This window comes from Puntigrus tetrazona, chromosome 16 (genome assembly GCF_018831695.1).
Source record: "Puntigrus tetrazona isolate hp1 chromosome 16, ASM1883169v1, whole genome shotgun sequence".
NCBI classification, from domain to species: Eukaryota; Metazoa; Chordata; class Actinopteri; order Cypriniformes; family Cyprinidae; genus Puntigrus; species Puntigrus tetrazona.
The window spans coordinates 13,667,825-13,682,858 of NC_056714.1; the positions used below are offsets into that span (position 1 = coordinate 13,667,825).

The window sequence follows — 15,034 nt, forward strand, 5'->3', positions numbered from 1 at the left end:
TTAAGTTGTTAACAAAAAATTTAGGTTGTATTAGGCTAACACAAGTATTAAGTTACACACAAGTATCTCCCAAATGGTCACAGACTACACAGGGTCACTTACTGGGCACCTAAACCTAAATCCTTTTCTACTGTCCCACCTGTATGACGTCCTCCACCCTCCTTTCCAGACTCAGCTATAAGTATAAATACTGATGTCAGACAGCTTACCTTTGTTTGTCCACTGACAGTCAAACAAACATGCTGTACATCAATTACTAAAATAACATTGGAATAACATAGTAAGGATTTTAGTAAGGTAGGTGAATGTTGCTTTGAATGCCGGCGTCTTTTGTACAATATTGTAGCAAGTGCATATAAGTGGATAGAGCAAGTTGTTGTTTTTTTTCAGCACTTTTAGAAGGAGAATGTTAACCTAAAAATTGTGCATATGCTAACTTCCTAAATTTATTTTATTCTAGTCAAAATATTAGAGAAAACAGTAAGACTTTTATTAATTGTAGTGGTAAAATAGATTAATATTTTACAGATTTTTAATTGTATATGCATTTTAAGTTAAGTGACGATGTCTGTTTCTTCTTGTCAGTCTTTTTGGTCAGAAACACCTCCAGTAAACATGACACCAGCCATCTCTAGAACTGCTGCTGGGGAGATAAACCACTGGTGGAGCCAACTGAAGTTTCGCCTTCAGCATAGAAAAGGATGGAACGAAATGTTGGATGAGACCTTCCTCACGCAGAACAAAAAGTAAAGAACTCACCATTATCAGTATAATCAATTGGATCATAAATATCATTTTGGGCGAGGAAATGCTAGTGCTTGGCCTGCAGTAAAAGAATATTCAAATCTCTGTAAATGAACGCACATCTTTTTGTATATAGCTGCTTCTGTGCCAACTTTGCAGTGTAACATTTTAAAGACGTAAGTCAAACAGAGTAATAGGTTCATCTTAATGAATGAAAAAGTATAAAACAAACATAAAAAATGAAATATCGACACAGTGCTGCTGCCTTGTAAAAAAAAAAAAAAAAAAAAAAAAGAGTCCTTTCAGCTCCTATTTGCACTTTTTGTGTTCTGCAGAGTCAATGACATCCCCCTGTTTTCCGCCACTAAGGAGAACAATGCAGCCTGTATAAAGAAACTGCTTGACTGTTCATCTACAAATATCTTTGAGAGAGGTGAACCACTTTTTTTGGTATTATTCACTGGGACACTTTGAATGACACGTACAGAATTGAACGTGGATCTGTTGTTGGGCGTGCATTTCAGGTGAACTTGGAGAGACGGCTCTGCATGTTGCTGTGATGAGCGATAATTTTGACGCAGCTGTGGCGTTGATGGAAGGAGCACCGGAGCTCATCAACGAGCCCATGACCTCTGAACTATACCAAGGTCTTTATTTTAAAAAAATAACCTTCCTCAAACATCTCATGTGATTGAATAACTATTTGCAGGTCTCATAGACGCGTGCTTTTATCGACAGGTTTAACGGCTCTTCACATCGCTGCTGTTAACCAGAACATTAACTTAGTCCGCGAGCTGATAGCAAGAGGAGGTGATGTGGCGACACCCGGGTCACAGGCATGTACTTCCGCAAAAGAAGAGGAGGACTTATGTATTTTGGTGAGATGGATGTTTCTATTAGTGATTTCTTTGGAATTATTGTGGATGTAGATGAGCATCGTGAGATGTAGTTTCCCATGACTACTACAAAAAAAGAAATAAGTACAAAAAATAAGTACATTGTGTGACTGTAGGTGAACACATCCTGGCATTTGCGAGCTGCGTGGGGAATGAAGACATTATAAACATACTGATAAAAGCTGGGGCTAATATCCGGGCCCAGGATTCCCTGGGTAAGAGCAAATAAAATAAAATGTGAAACTGATCTAAAATTGTATCTGCTTCTCTGGTTGTAACGCTTCTCTTTTTCTCATGAACAGGTAACACCATTCTTCATCTGTTGGTTTTGCAGCACAACAAAACAACTGCATGTCAGATTTTTGACTTGCTGATGTCAAAAGATGCAGATCTAGACCCCGCTATCCCTCTAGACATGGTACCCAACTACAGAGGCCTCACGCCATTCAAACTCGCTGCGAAGGAGGGCAACCTCGTGGTAAGAGAGAGATCTTTACATGCATCTTTATCGGTGTTGGGAAGGTTACTTTGTAAATGTAATCGGTTACAGAGTACAAGTTACCCTATTTAAAATGTAATGAATAGTGTAACTATTTTTAATTACTTTATTAAGTAATGTAACTGATTACATTGGATTACTTTTTTGAGTACTTTTCTAAAAAATGTTTTCAAAAGACACTAATCTTTATCTAGAACAATACTGTACAGTAACATAATTTTCAGCATTTAAGGAGCACCGCTTAACGTTTTTTGTGATGTCGCACAGGCCTTCCAGCATGTGGTTAACCGCAGACGGATTATTCAGTGGAGTCTGGGACCATTGTCCTCCAACCTTTATGACCTCACTGAGATTGACTCCAGGGAGGATGACCTCTCTGTGCTTGAGATCATTGTCAGCAGTCCAAAAAAAGAGGTGTGTAAATGGACACATTACGCCATGCTGTAGACTGTAAACATTAAAGGGTTAGTTCACCCCAACATTTAAATTGTGTCATTAAATACTCGCCCCCATGCACAACTCACAAGACCTTTTTTCATATTTGCAAAACAAATTATGATATTTTTAACGAATCTGAGAGTTATCTGACCCTCAATAGACAGCAACACAGCTGAAATGATCCCAGCTCCAGAAACGCAGTAAAAATATTGGTTTAACAGTCCATGTGACATCAGTGGCTTTTTTTGCACAAAGAAAACAGAAATAACATCATTGACTTAACCATTTTACGTCTTCCTCCATTTTTGAGAGTATCACAATGCATTCCACTAGGCGTTAACAAACCCGGATTAAATTCCCCCCAAACATAAACATTATAACTAGGGGAGACGAATGGTTGAGTAAATTATGTTATTTTGTTTTCTTTGCACAAAAAAAGTCGCAAAACTGAAGTTGAGCCACAGATGTCACATGGACTGTTTTCCGATTTCATCAAAAATATATTAATTTGTACTCCAGAGATAAACAAAAGTCTTACGGAACGACACAAGGGCACGACTCTTCATTTTGGGGTGTACTGGGGTATAACTCTTTAATAGAAAGAAACATCATCAGTAGTTACAGATGAAATCCAATTTCTATCAGGGGGCTATTCCTAATTTATCTTTGAACAAAGTGCTTTGTGTATCTCAGGCCAGGAGGATTCTTGAGCTGACTCCAGTTCGACAGCTTGTCAGACTGAAGTGGAATCTGTATGGGAAACATTACTTCAGGTGCCTTACTTTCACATACCAAACGACATTTGGTTATTATTTTTATTTAATTGTTAAACTACAAATATTTGCAGCTGTCATATTAAAGAAATATTTAATGTTATTCATTTTAATCTAGTGAACATTACTTGATTATTTCTTCAATTTCTTTGACCTCAAAATGCACAATTCAGATTTTTATATATAATAGATATATAATCTAAGGTCTAAATGTAATATTAGCAGAAGAGTCAATATAATTATGTCTAAAATATGATATGGAGGTTTAAAGGTTGCACCTGTTTGTTTTCAACTGACTTTTTCACATATTCAGCATTTTTCTGACTTTATGAGGAAATTTATAATGTTGGTTTTATAATGTGTTTATAATGATGTTGCTCCATTGTTTGCAGGTTATTGATGATGGTGTACCTGCTGTATATCAGCATATTCACTTTGTGTTGTATAAACCGACCCATGAAGGACATTCCTGAGAATTACACCAAAGCAGACAACGACCACACCATAAGATTGCAGAAAAGCTTTACGGTGTGAAACATTCTTATTATGTATCTGCATATAAAAGCACTTTTCTAAATGTGATGTCTTTTTGTATGTTTAGGAGAGCTATCAGACCTATAAAGATCACCTGCGTTTAATTGGAGAAATTATCAGTGTCATAGGAGCCATCATTATTCTGCTGATAGAGGTCAGCAAAATTTAGTTTGACATTAGAAACATTATGCAATAACATTTCACTAATATTATGCCAAAACAATTCTCATATTGAATAATTTTCAGATTCCCAGTATTTTGAAAGTGGGGGCTAAACGCTATTTCGGACAGTCTGCCCTCGGAGGACCCTTCCATGTAACTATGTAAGTTCATATTTTGACTTTTTTTTTAAGTAATTTTTTTCTGTGATGGCATGATTCCAGCAACACATAATCCTTCAGAAATCATTTAGATATTTTGATTTGCATTTCTTACTGTTATGAATTTTATAAAACAGTGCTGATACATTTTGAGGTTTCATTGATGAATAGAAATTAATTTATTTATAAGTATCTAAAAGTCACATTTGATCAGTTTAATTCATAATTGCTGATATATGAATAGTTTTTAATGCATAAAAGGGCACCTTTACATTACAAGAATTGGTTTCTATTCAAAGAAACAATCATAGTATATGCTCTTTAACATCACATTTTTTGAAACCCTTTTGACTATTGTTCAAATAAAAAAAGTTTGACTGCATGCATTCATCCACACTCCATTTCCTTGTATTTCTGGTGCAGGGTTAGCTACGCTACTCTGGTTGTGATCTTGTGTGTGTTGCGGACCACTGGAATGGCAATAGAGCTTGTGCCAATCTCTTGGGCTTTGGTTCTTGGCTGGTCCAACGTTATGTACTTCGCCCGAGGTTTTGAGATGCTGGGACCCTACGTCATTGTGATTCAGAAGGTTGAGCATTTCTCTGAGGCAGCCCCTCCCTCTTTTTGGTCTGCAGACCCAGTATAGCTTTCTAACATACATGTGGTGATGTTCTTTTGCAGACGATATTTGGAGATATGACAAAGTTTATGTGGTTGTCGCTCATCTTCCTCATTGGATCCTCTGCCGGTTAGTTCAAATGCAATTGCATCAAAAGATACCCATATAACTTTTTTTTGCATTTGTAAACAATGATTTCCTCTTCTGCTTCCTCAGGCTTGTGGATGTTTTATATGACTCAAGAATCTTTAGCTTTACCGCAATATCGCTCGTTCCCCATCACCGTCTTCACGCAGTTTGAGCTGAGCATCGGTCTGATTGACTTGCCAGTCGACCATACGCTCTACACCCATCCAGTGGTGCACTGTGTCCACGTCTGCTTCAGTGTGATCTCTTACATCCTCCTGTTCAACCTCCTGATCGCCATGATGAGTGACACGCAGTGGAGGGTCACCCAAGAACGTGACGAACTCTGGAGGACCCAGGTTGGTAGTGTAGCTAATACAGACACACAGTACTTGTTCTGGAAGCACATTGGGTGAAAATCGCTTTCGCCGTTTGTAGGTGGTGGCTACTACTTTGATGCTGGAACGGAGATTACCACTGCGTCTGTGGCCAAGACTGGGCGTCTACGGACTGGCGTTCGGCCTTGGAGAACGCTGGTATCTCCGGTAAGTTGACTTTCTCAATTTCTATATAAAAGCATTGCTAAACACTTGTATTTATTCACAACATCTGATGATTTCAGAGTGGAGGATCGTAACGACCCAATGGTGCAAAAGATGAGACGCTACATTAACGCATTCTCAAAGGAAGGTGAACCAGCTAAAGAGAAGGAGGAAACAGGCAAGAGCAAGCCTAATGATTTAGTCGTCCAAGATGAGCCTAAAGTCCAGAGGAGACCCATAAAATGCTGGCAGCTGATTCGCCAGAGTATAGAATGTGAAAAGGAAGAAAATGTGGATGGAATCTAAGATCAGGATTAAATAGTAATTGTTGGGTGATATATAACATTCCGAATATATAAAGGGGTCCTGTTAAATTATTTTGAGTAATTTAGCGTTTTATAATATGGTAATATATAGGTGTTGTATTGGGTAGACAAAGCTGCATTGTGGTTCTCTTTATTGTTAAATATAAAGGTGAAAGTTTATTTAAGCAATACACAAAGACATTTCAGAGAAAGCAATTCAGAACATGATCGTGTGACCATTAGACCATATTTAGTGCAAATAAACAGGCTTTGTATACATGATCGATCTGGTTAGAAATTAGTTCAATTATAATACAAATAAATGGGATATTTACTAAAACTGCCTTTTTCTCTACCTATAATGCTCCATAATCCACAGAAAATGTACAAAAAAACTGTGTTGATGGACCAAATGTCACTATTTCTGACTAGGATCTTTAGAGAAAAGATGATAATCTTGAAGACTTGTTATGATTGATATGATATCCAGATATATATGTGATGTCAATGGGTGTGGTTGAGGACATCTACATCTTTTGACAGATGTACTGTAGGTATAAATCGCAGGAAGATGGGTGCCAGCTCCGTTCAGCTGGTTCATTTGCAGCCAAGATGGCACACTCTCCAGGGGAAGAAACATCTCCCCAATATCTGTGTGCGTGCAAAAGTGTCATAGTCAGAAGGTATTTAACCACATTTAAACATTAAAATTATACAGTACTTGTTTGTATTCGTAACCATGTGATAAACTATTTAAACAGGCTTGAAGGGCAATGTTGATTTTCAATGAGAATTTTTATTATCATTTTAATTATGGAATTATGTGTTTAATAAAATGATAAATATTTGGAAATTATTTGGTTATTTTTATGGTTACAAAGAGCTGAAAATTTTTCATTCTGGGCCCTTTTGAACCCTAATTATTTTCTTACCTCACTGTCAATACAGTGTTGTTAATCCATGTCCATTTATTTGCCCCCAAATGATTCAGCCCAATCCAGTAGTGCAAATCCCCTTTCTTGTTCAGATACATCTGCAGAGAGGAAAAGCATATGAATGCATTAATATACGGATCACTTCTGTTTTAATTTCACCATATTTACTGATGTACTGACCTGCACACGTTCATTAGTAATGATGGCAAGATCCCCTCCTATCCTCTGGCATTCCTCCCTGCTCTGCTGCCAGGTGAGGCGGTTTTGAGACAGGAAGTAACAAGTATTCTCGAACCTCAGCCAGCCCTTGCCACAGTCACTGCACATACGCTCTGCACACACACATTTAGGTAGGAAAGCGACAGGACGTAAAAATGAGTTTTATATATAAGTAAAAAAATCAAACATATTTTGATAACTGTCTTGTCTCTTCACAAACTCACGAGGCAGTTGGTGAAGCTCTTGGCATTTGCCCAGAGTGCATTCATGTTCCAGTAGAGACCTGGTAGTTTGCTCTACCTCCGGACATGGAGGCGTCCCAGTCACTGTTCAGAATATAATGTAACAATGAATCCTCTATTAACCAGTTACCATAGCAATCACAATTTCCACCAAAATTCCATAGTTATTTTAGTACTGCAGAGTCATGACAAAAATAACATGGAGCTCTAGAAACAAGTTAGTGCAAGGCGTTTTCAGAATCTCCCTTTCACTTTGTGAAATTTAAGGTAAATGCTATTTTTGATGGTTTAAATATGTTTTTAATACTAAATGTTCCTCTTGTGATCCTTAAAAACGATTACAAATTCATAATCTAGTCTAAAAAAACACTTTTAAGAAAAATGTTAAAGTACATTAAAATGAAGTGCTTTTAATTCAACAAACACGCAGTAACATAATTTTAAAAATAAAAGAAATGTCAAATAACTCTGGCAAAAAATGTGACTCTTTCCCTATTAAATTTTATTTACTTTTGGTCGTTCAAAATGTTGCAATACGATGTATCATATAGCAGCTCCTGAACTATTTTGCTATTAGTTTGTGAACAAGTTTATGAATTTAATCTTTTTGTTTATGAAACTTTTTGCTTATGAGATTACATCCACGAATTTAGCACAGTTCTACCATATTACAGTATGTGCGAAGGATTAAAACCTAGTATTATTTTTCCATGTAAAATATTTTCATTCGAGTTCAAATTTGAATTTACAAATAATAAATGAAAGCAAAACGCATATGATATGCACATACTGAAAGCGTGACAACTGACAAGTAAAAGGGTTAAATAAATACAATGCTATATTATAGGTTCCATGATGTAGGCTACATAAAAGACGGTCGTACTTACGCCTCAGAAGCAGCACGAGCACCACGATCAGCAACAGGACGCAGAGGACAAAAAGAATCAGCGAAACGATGCGGTAAACGCGGAGTCTCCGGTGAATATCTATTGATGTATCTGGAGAAAATAATCATAAAATTCTCGTTATATGGACCGTCAAAATGACGGAAGTCAAGAGGTGCGCAACATTCATCACCTGAATCCGGCTCTAGCTGTTTCGGTTCAGTCTTGCCTTCTTTGTATTTGCCGAAATTGCAGAGTTTTACATACATGTTTGCGCTAATACAGAACCGTGTCTCGGTTCGACGAGGGCCAGGGAATAGTCTGCAGACGTGTGTAATCTAGTGCGCACTCGACCGAGTCTCTGCTCTTTATGCGCGCACTAACACTTCACTGCCGGGGGGCTTTGACCACGACGCTCCGTCTCGTCTCTGTGTCCTCGCGTGCCCTTCTCAAACCTTCAACTGTTCTCTGGACAAAATAAGATACCCGCTGGCCTCGAGAGAGCACATTATGCAGCTGTGTCCCAGACAGGCCTTTTATTCAGCGAGTTATGTTCATACAAAGTAGTCCGTTCAAACGACGGAGCGATCTATAATTTATGCGGGCCTTGGTTTAATAGGTTCACAACGTACTGACTATCAGAAACTTTGCAAGTGTATGTCAATTTATTTTATTAACCCTACACCTACCCTAACAGTCTACTAGAGTTAGTAGACATGTAGTTGCCAGTTAGTGAAAATTAGTTGCAAAGTTATAATAGAAAGATAGAAATAGAAAGTTATAATAGAAAGAATAGAGTTCCCTCAAAAGGTTTTCAGGTTAACACTAAAAATAGGAACTTTGCCCAAAATGAATGCAAAGTTTTCACACACACAAAAAAAGGTATTCCTGAAGTCCCTGCACGATTACATTTATTTGTGTTTGAAATTTCTAATATCTTGTTATTTCGCATTTTTACGTTCTATATTGTGCCACTTGTGTGCGGCACCATTATGAAATAATAACTTGGTTCTTGTAAGCACAGCTCTACTGTTTTTTACACTTTCTAAATGTAACCAGATTTTTATAGTATAGACCCTTTATGTATATCTTTTTCATACCTTGTTATGTTGAGATCTGATTTTTTTTTTTTTTTTTTTTTTTTTTTTTGGTACTTTGCTCTAACTCACTGACCACTGCATGTTTTTTTTTTTCTCTCCATCTGTTTTTGTTCCTCTTTCTGTCCATTTTCACTTGTCCTGTTTTAGACCATAGACAGCTGGATATAGCACACATTTTTATGTGACACAATGAATATGCACATGAATGCATGTAAAAAAATAAATAAATAAAACATTTATATACACTCTTAAAAATAAAGATTCTTCATTGGCATTAATGGTTCCATGAAGAAACTTTCAAATTCATGCAACCTTTCCATTGCACAAAAAGTTCTTTTATTAAATAGTCATTACACTAAGAAAAAAAAATAGTTCTTTTAAAATGTTATTTATTATTAGATGCTTTAGGCAACCTAAAATTGTTCTCCTATGGCATCACTGTGAAAACACCATAATGAAACCTTGGTTTGTAGAAATGTAGCGTTATTTAGATAAAGTATTTGAATACTCCCACTACTTTTCCTCTCTTCTCCTGGCATTTGTATCATTACATTAGCGTTATTATTCACTTATAGCTATTTATTGGCTTGAAATGTGCAGTAAATAGAAAATGAGTTTTGGTGTGCATAAAAAGGGTTACCTTTATTGACCGTATAAGAGCGAGTTGAGGAGGGCACCCCATATTCATGTTCAGGCGGATTGGTGAGAGTGGTGTAAATATTCCCTTCTTCTACATCCTCTGCTGAGAAAGTGCAGTTGAAAAGAAAAAGAAATGTGAAAAGAAATCGAGCTGTAAGCGTATATAATAATGAAGATAAATATTTTCTGCTCACATAATGCAACCTCTCCCAAAGTGAGGAGAGGAGGAGTCCTGTTTTAAACTTCAACAGAATTAATAGCTTAAGCATATAAATGAAAGGTTATATTAATCCTTTTACCTTTTGCCTCATTCTTCTGATCTTCTTTCACCTTATCTTCCTCAACTGGTGCGATCTCTTCCAACTCCACTTCTACTTCTTTCTTGCTCTCCATTGCTTTTTTTCTGCCTGCTAATTCCCTTGAGTTTCGTTTTCCAAACTAACTTGTCAGAGGTCCCAGTGCGTGCAAACTCTGTAGCAAAACTGTTTTAATTTCTTATCGTCTAACCAACTTCATAAAGAAAAAAAAAAATGACACAGTAACTGGAAAGATTGACACTTGTAAATATGCTGACCTGATGCTAACTCACATCATTATAATTCAGAGCATCACACATGATCGGTTGTTTTCCCGCAACTTCCTCATTACTGTCCGGCACATTGTCACAATATCCTTCACTTCTCTCTTTTTCATACTGTCTGAGAGAATTAAACCGCTAACCATGTCTTTTCCTAAAGGAAAAGAAATTCAAACATAATGAAACGTGTATACCTATAACAGCAGTTTGTTTGTTTTTTAAATGCTAATAGTATAAGTAATAGCAATTGACTGAACCTCATCTGTAAGAAAACAAATGCTGTAAATATTATGTACACACTTTACCAGGACAAAAAAAGAGTGTAAAGTTTTTAAAGGTGTTTATTATATGCACAAATTGATAATACTTTACAAAAAAGAAAGAAAAACAAGAAAAAAAACTATTTGCATTAAATACAAATGATGCGCTCCTGGGAGAGAAAGATGAGATTAATACTTGCTTACTTTGCTAATATTTTTTTATTTATCTCTATTTTTGTTTTTGACCTTCCATTTTCTCGTTCCATTTACTGCCAGCAATCTGTTCAATGAATTTCACTGTAGTTTCCCCCAAATACTGATAAATACAAACAGCACCCATTAGTCCCTATTATAAACAATGTCCTCTCTAGGTACAATGTATTGAATATGGGATAATATTGGTAAAATAATGTGTCATCTTTCTCTCTCTCTCTCTCTCTCTGCCCAGTCCTTTAGTCCTCCGCCTCAAGCACCGTAAACACTCTCATTACTGTATGTCATGTACAGGAACAGGTCTTCCTCGTGGTGTTCCTAAAAACACAGGTTTACAGTTAAAATCAAATGATTTGTTAGTACTATTTTTATTGTACACTGACTTGATCAAAAGGTACAGTAAATACTTTTATTTTGTTAAAAAATATATATATATTATATATATAATATAATATAATATATAAACTTTATATACTTATATAGTTATATACTTATACTTTCTATAAAATTTTTCTTAAATATATACATTGATGTGTGTGTTTTTATATATACACAGTACGCACATATATTATTTAACAAAAACTTTTTGGATGCGATTAATTGCAAGTAATCTTTGCCCAGCACTACATATTTCAAAATACCAAATTTTACACTGTATTTTTGACCACATAAGTGCAGCCTTTTTTTTTTTTTTAAGAGACAGACCCAATCATTTGAACTAAATACATATACATGCAGAATATATATATATACACAAATTTAACTATATTAAGATATTTAAACATTTTATTTCATTTATTAAGCATATTACTTAAGAATTTAGAATTTAAAAAAACAAAAATCGGTTTCTGAACATCCTATGCTAAAAAAAGTTCAGAATCTTACTCAGCAGTAATGAAGAGGAAGGGAGCTGAAGTTACCTCATACACTGCAGACAGGGGGGAACTGGATGGAGGGAGGGAATTTTTAACAAAAAAGAAGAGCGCTTCTTCTGGTCTCATAGACACCCGCTGTCTGATCAGGAAGCAGAGCTGACCGACTGGATGAAAAAGAGGGAGGGTGTTTGAGAGAAACTCAGTCAGAACAAAACTTAACAGTTTCTAAACGGTTTCATTTCTTCACAGGGATAAGGAAGTTTAAGGTCAGATAGAGTCTCAAAAAAATGATCCCAGCATTAAATTATACAATGTTTATAGAGGTCACGAGTTGAGTTGATTCTGTCATTTCTGTTATTCTGATGGGGAGCATTTATGAAATAAAGAGTTGTTACCTGTGAGGTCTGAAGGAACGAGGTATTTCTTTTTATCAAGCTCAGGAGCTCGAGACCTCGCAGCTCTCTCCACTATTATCTAAGGAGACAAACAAACAAATAAATACTGAAATTCTGATAATTTAAATTCAGTCATCATTTCATATCCTTTTGACTGACTTTCTTTTGTGAAGCATAAAAGAAGATATTTAGAGAAATGCCTCAAATGTTTTTTTTTTTTTGGTCGGTACAATAGAATTTAACAGTGACCAAAGCTGTTCTTGAGAATATCTTCTTTTATGTTCTGCAGAAGATTTGGGTTCTTACAGATTTGGGATGACGTGTGATTTTTGGCTAGAGAAACTGTCTTAATAGTGTAACAGAAAAGTATTATTGGTTGTTATTGTAGTTTCCAACCGTGAGACTGACCGGGATTTTATCCGGATGTTTGGCACGGACCCTCTCCCCTTCCGCTCTCCTGACCTCCAGTGGAACACTTCGCTGATACTGGCTAGACATCTGAGGGCCAAACGCACATCAACATTAAACCATAACAAACAAAAACATCTCAGACTTACTCTTCCTCGTTCGCCGTTATCATTCAAACATGGACAGAAATAAACCCAGCCTGTCAGACACAAATATGATCATTAACAAAGCATATTTATTCTCTAAATCACTCAGTTATATACTTTAGAGGTACACTTTTTATTCAGTTAACTCTCTAGGCCTTCTGCCATCCCTCCATGGGCTCTTCTCTCCTTTGCCCTCAATCCAGATGTTGTTGACGTGTACTTCAGCCATACGTTAAAAATCATTTTAAAGGCCTGTCGTAATACTCAGCTCACATAAGCAATATTTTAATAATTAGAAAACTTTCGTTGCGGAAAAAATATTCGATATCTTTTATTACTGCGAAATTTAGACCGACTGCAATGCCTGTTTGTTTTGTTTATGTTCACCCAACCATTCATTAAAGCCTATCATGCCCTGCGGAGGAACATTACATAATGAAGACATGTACACCCATCCCGTTAGAACACAAATATTAAACGTGTCAAATTTTTTTTTGCATTTATTCCAACTTACTTTGACATCGGAATAGCTGAGTGTGCAAAAACCATGAAAGAAACTGTATCAGATCATGTGGGCCAAAAATGACTCTGACCTTTAGGTGTCTTTTTTCTGTGCTCTAAATAGCAGGTTTTACCGAGCAGAAGACCACTGGAACTGGTTTCGTGCACTATATTCCTCGCAAATATGTGCATTTTATTTATTTATTTTTGGACATGGCATCATGGCACTTCCATTAAATAACGTTACTGGTGTAAATACCATGGCAGGTGAATATCCCAAGTATTCAGTAGCATAATATCATCACTCTACATTATTTCTAGAACTGTTGTCTGCATAGGAAGAAGTTGAGACGCTAGCGGGCTCGTGATTATTGATAGTCTTGGGAAGGAGACACGTTGCAACAGGGAGTGCTGCAATGCGAAAACATGTCCTCCTTCCACAGCACTGCCCACTGCACAGTTTCCACAAACTCAGCTAATAATAATTATAAAAATAGTAATCTGCCGTCGTCCGAAAGTACATGATAATGTAAGATAGCTGCGCCCATAACAACTGCTGATGACGTAAGGCCGCGAGCTCACATGATAAGAAGTGCTCCTCCACAAAATCCTCGATCCGGGGGTCAAAAGTGAACTTAGCGCGGGTCACCACGGGCTTGCTGTTTGAACCTTTGATTCACCACACATTCACAGACGTTTTCAGGATGAAACTAGCCTTACCCACAGTCGCTAACTGGGTTTACTGGTCAATGTGGTAAACACGAAACATACCTCGGTTGGCTGCTGATGGATTCGAGAAGTGAAACACAACACCCGTCTTCCTCACTTGGACGAATATCAGATGGCCGGATCAGCGCAGTAATGGAGATGATCTACAAAATTCAATTACTTACTTATTATAAAACGCCTTCTATGTTGAAGATGTCGACTGGCCCACTTCTCCCACTAAAACAACAACAAATAAAGTACCGCCTTATTTTGGGAACTGACCAGTGACAATTCTGAAAATAGACTGACACGACGTCTAGCCATTAAGAAGGTAGATGAGGCGGTATTAAATGTGTTTACAGTGCTTCTATTGGCCGAAGTATGCTGTCACTCATGTGCCTACCAGATCAGTGGAACCAATCAGAATAAAGGAAAATTAGGCCAATAAGAAGGAGCTCTACATTGTATCTGTGTTACGTGCCTGACGTGTCCTTATCTTGGCGAAACCAGCAAGTCGCAAACCCAGAACAGGGACAGTACGTTTTTATTAATTTTTGTAAACGTAGGTGGAATCATTTGAGCTAAATGTCCTTTTAGCGAACAAAGGAACAAATAAATCTAAAAAGTAAAAGTTATAGTGTTTTAATTAATTTAACAAGAACCATCAAACACCGCAACAATGAAGTGACAAAAGTAATACAGTCAATACATACTGTTTTATACAACAATATATGCTGCTAAGTGGAGTGAACTATAATTGCAACGTTTATGTCATAAAGATCATGAGGCCTGTCTAATGGAATTTGCCAAGCTTTGTTATGCAGTGAAAACAGATTGACCCAGAAAGGGAGGCACACAGGGCATCCAGGGCAATGCATGAAGCAGCAAAGAGCATCATTGCTACACAGTGATCCTCACATTATCACAGGGAAAGTTTTGCAATAATACTTGTATGTGCAATAATGCTTTTGTGCTTGTGTATATTTCTGCATTTTAAATATATTTTATTTACTGCTATACATTCTATGAATTTTCTTGTGTGTGAATTGTATTTTTGTATTAATCTTTTTAAATAGTCTGTATTGTATTGTATTTTGAACTTGAATACGAATATGTCTCGAAAGGCCTATTTTTCC

At 36.6% G+C, this 15,034-nt stretch overlaps 3 protein-coding genes across 5 annotated transcripts; 1 reads left to right on the forward strand and 2 right to left on the reverse strand.

Annotated features, from left to right (window-relative positions):
- Window positions 1-209: 209 nt before the first annotated feature.
- Window positions 210-5,797, forward strand: trpv6 (transient receptor potential cation channel, subfamily V, member 6). The gene is given in 18 exon segments (XM_043260974.1): window positions 210-297; window positions 586-746; window positions 1,080-1,177; window positions 1,269-1,391; window positions 1,483-1,569; window positions 1,572-1,622; window positions 1,757-1,855; window positions 1,943-2,118; window positions 2,407-2,553; window positions 3,271-3,350; window positions 3,743-3,878; window positions 3,952-4,038; window positions 4,131-4,207; window positions 4,628-4,793; window positions 4,886-4,952; window positions 5,040-5,308; window positions 5,388-5,494; window positions 5,572-5,797. Coding segments are annotated over 17 exon segments (2,127 nt in total). The 5' UTR covers window positions 210-297; window positions 586-615.
- A 134-nt stretch (window positions 5,798-5,931) lies between these two features.
- On the reverse strand, window positions 5,932-10,434 carry si:dkey-26c10.5 (uncharacterized protein LOC563797 homolog). Of its 3 annotated transcripts, none has more exons than XM_043260976.1 (7): window positions 10,115-10,434; window positions 9,817-9,915; window positions 8,080-8,190; window positions 7,175-7,276; window positions 6,912-7,063; window positions 6,729-6,829; window positions 5,932-6,447 (listed from the first exon to the last, which is right to left on the reverse strand). In XM_043260976.1, exons 1-7 carry the CDS (start codon window positions 10,206-10,208, stop codon window positions 6,324-6,326), a joined length of 783 nt encoding a protein of 260 aa, XP_043116911.1. In that variant the 5' UTR covers window positions 10,209-10,434; the 3' UTR covers window positions 5,932-6,323. The 3 variants fall into 3 exon arrangements, with proteins under 3 accessions (XP_043116911.1, XP_043116910.1, XP_043116912.1); XM_043260975.1 differs by having other exon boundaries at window positions 9,817-9,918; window positions 10,115-10,433; XM_043260977.1 differs by lacking the exons at window positions 9,817-9,915; window positions 10,115-10,434 and adding an exon at window positions 8,270-9,151.
- A 281-nt stretch (window positions 10,435-10,715) lies between these two features.
- zgc:92606 (uncharacterized protein LOC100000242 homolog) lies at window positions 10,716-14,160 on the reverse strand. The gene is made up of 5 exons (XM_043260978.1): window positions 13,962-14,160; window positions 12,544-12,633; window positions 12,136-12,214; window positions 11,786-11,904; window positions 10,716-11,183 (listed from the first exon to the last, which is right to left on the reverse strand). Exons 2-5 carry the CDS (start codon window positions 12,631-12,633, stop codon window positions 11,118-11,120), a joined length of 354 nt encoding a protein of 117 aa, XP_043116913.1. The 5' UTR covers window positions 13,962-14,160; the 3' UTR covers window positions 10,716-11,117.
- Between the last annotated feature and the right edge of the window lie 874 nt (window positions 14,161-15,034).

Bases quoted from the DNA above. Each gene is read 5' to 3' on its own strand.
- zgc:92606 (XM_043260978.1), bottom strand. From the start codon at position 12,633: ATGTCTAGCCAGTATCAGCGAAGTGTTCCACTGGAGGTCAGGAGAGCG. The intron at 11,905-12,135 runs GTAACAACTCTT...TTTTTCATCCAG, and splicing joins CGTTCCTTCAGACCTCACAG to TCGGTCAGCTCTGCTTCCTG. The intron at 11,184-11,785 runs GTAACTTCAGCT...CTGTGTTTTTAG, and splicing joins CCCTGTCTGCAGTGTATGAG to GAACACCACGAGGAAGACCT.
- si:dkey-26c10.5 (XM_043260975.1), bottom strand. From the start codon at position 10,208: ATGGAGAGCAAGAAAGAAGTAGAAGTGGAGTTGGAAGAGATCGCACCA. The intron at 8,191-9,816 runs GTAACCCTTTTT...TATTTTCTCCAG, and splicing joins CTCTTATACGGTCAATAAAG to ATACATCAATAGATATTCAC. The intron at 7,064-7,174 runs GTGAGTTTGTGA...GTGTGTGTGCAG, and splicing joins AGAGCTTCACCAACTGCCTC to AGCGTATGTGCAGTGACTGT.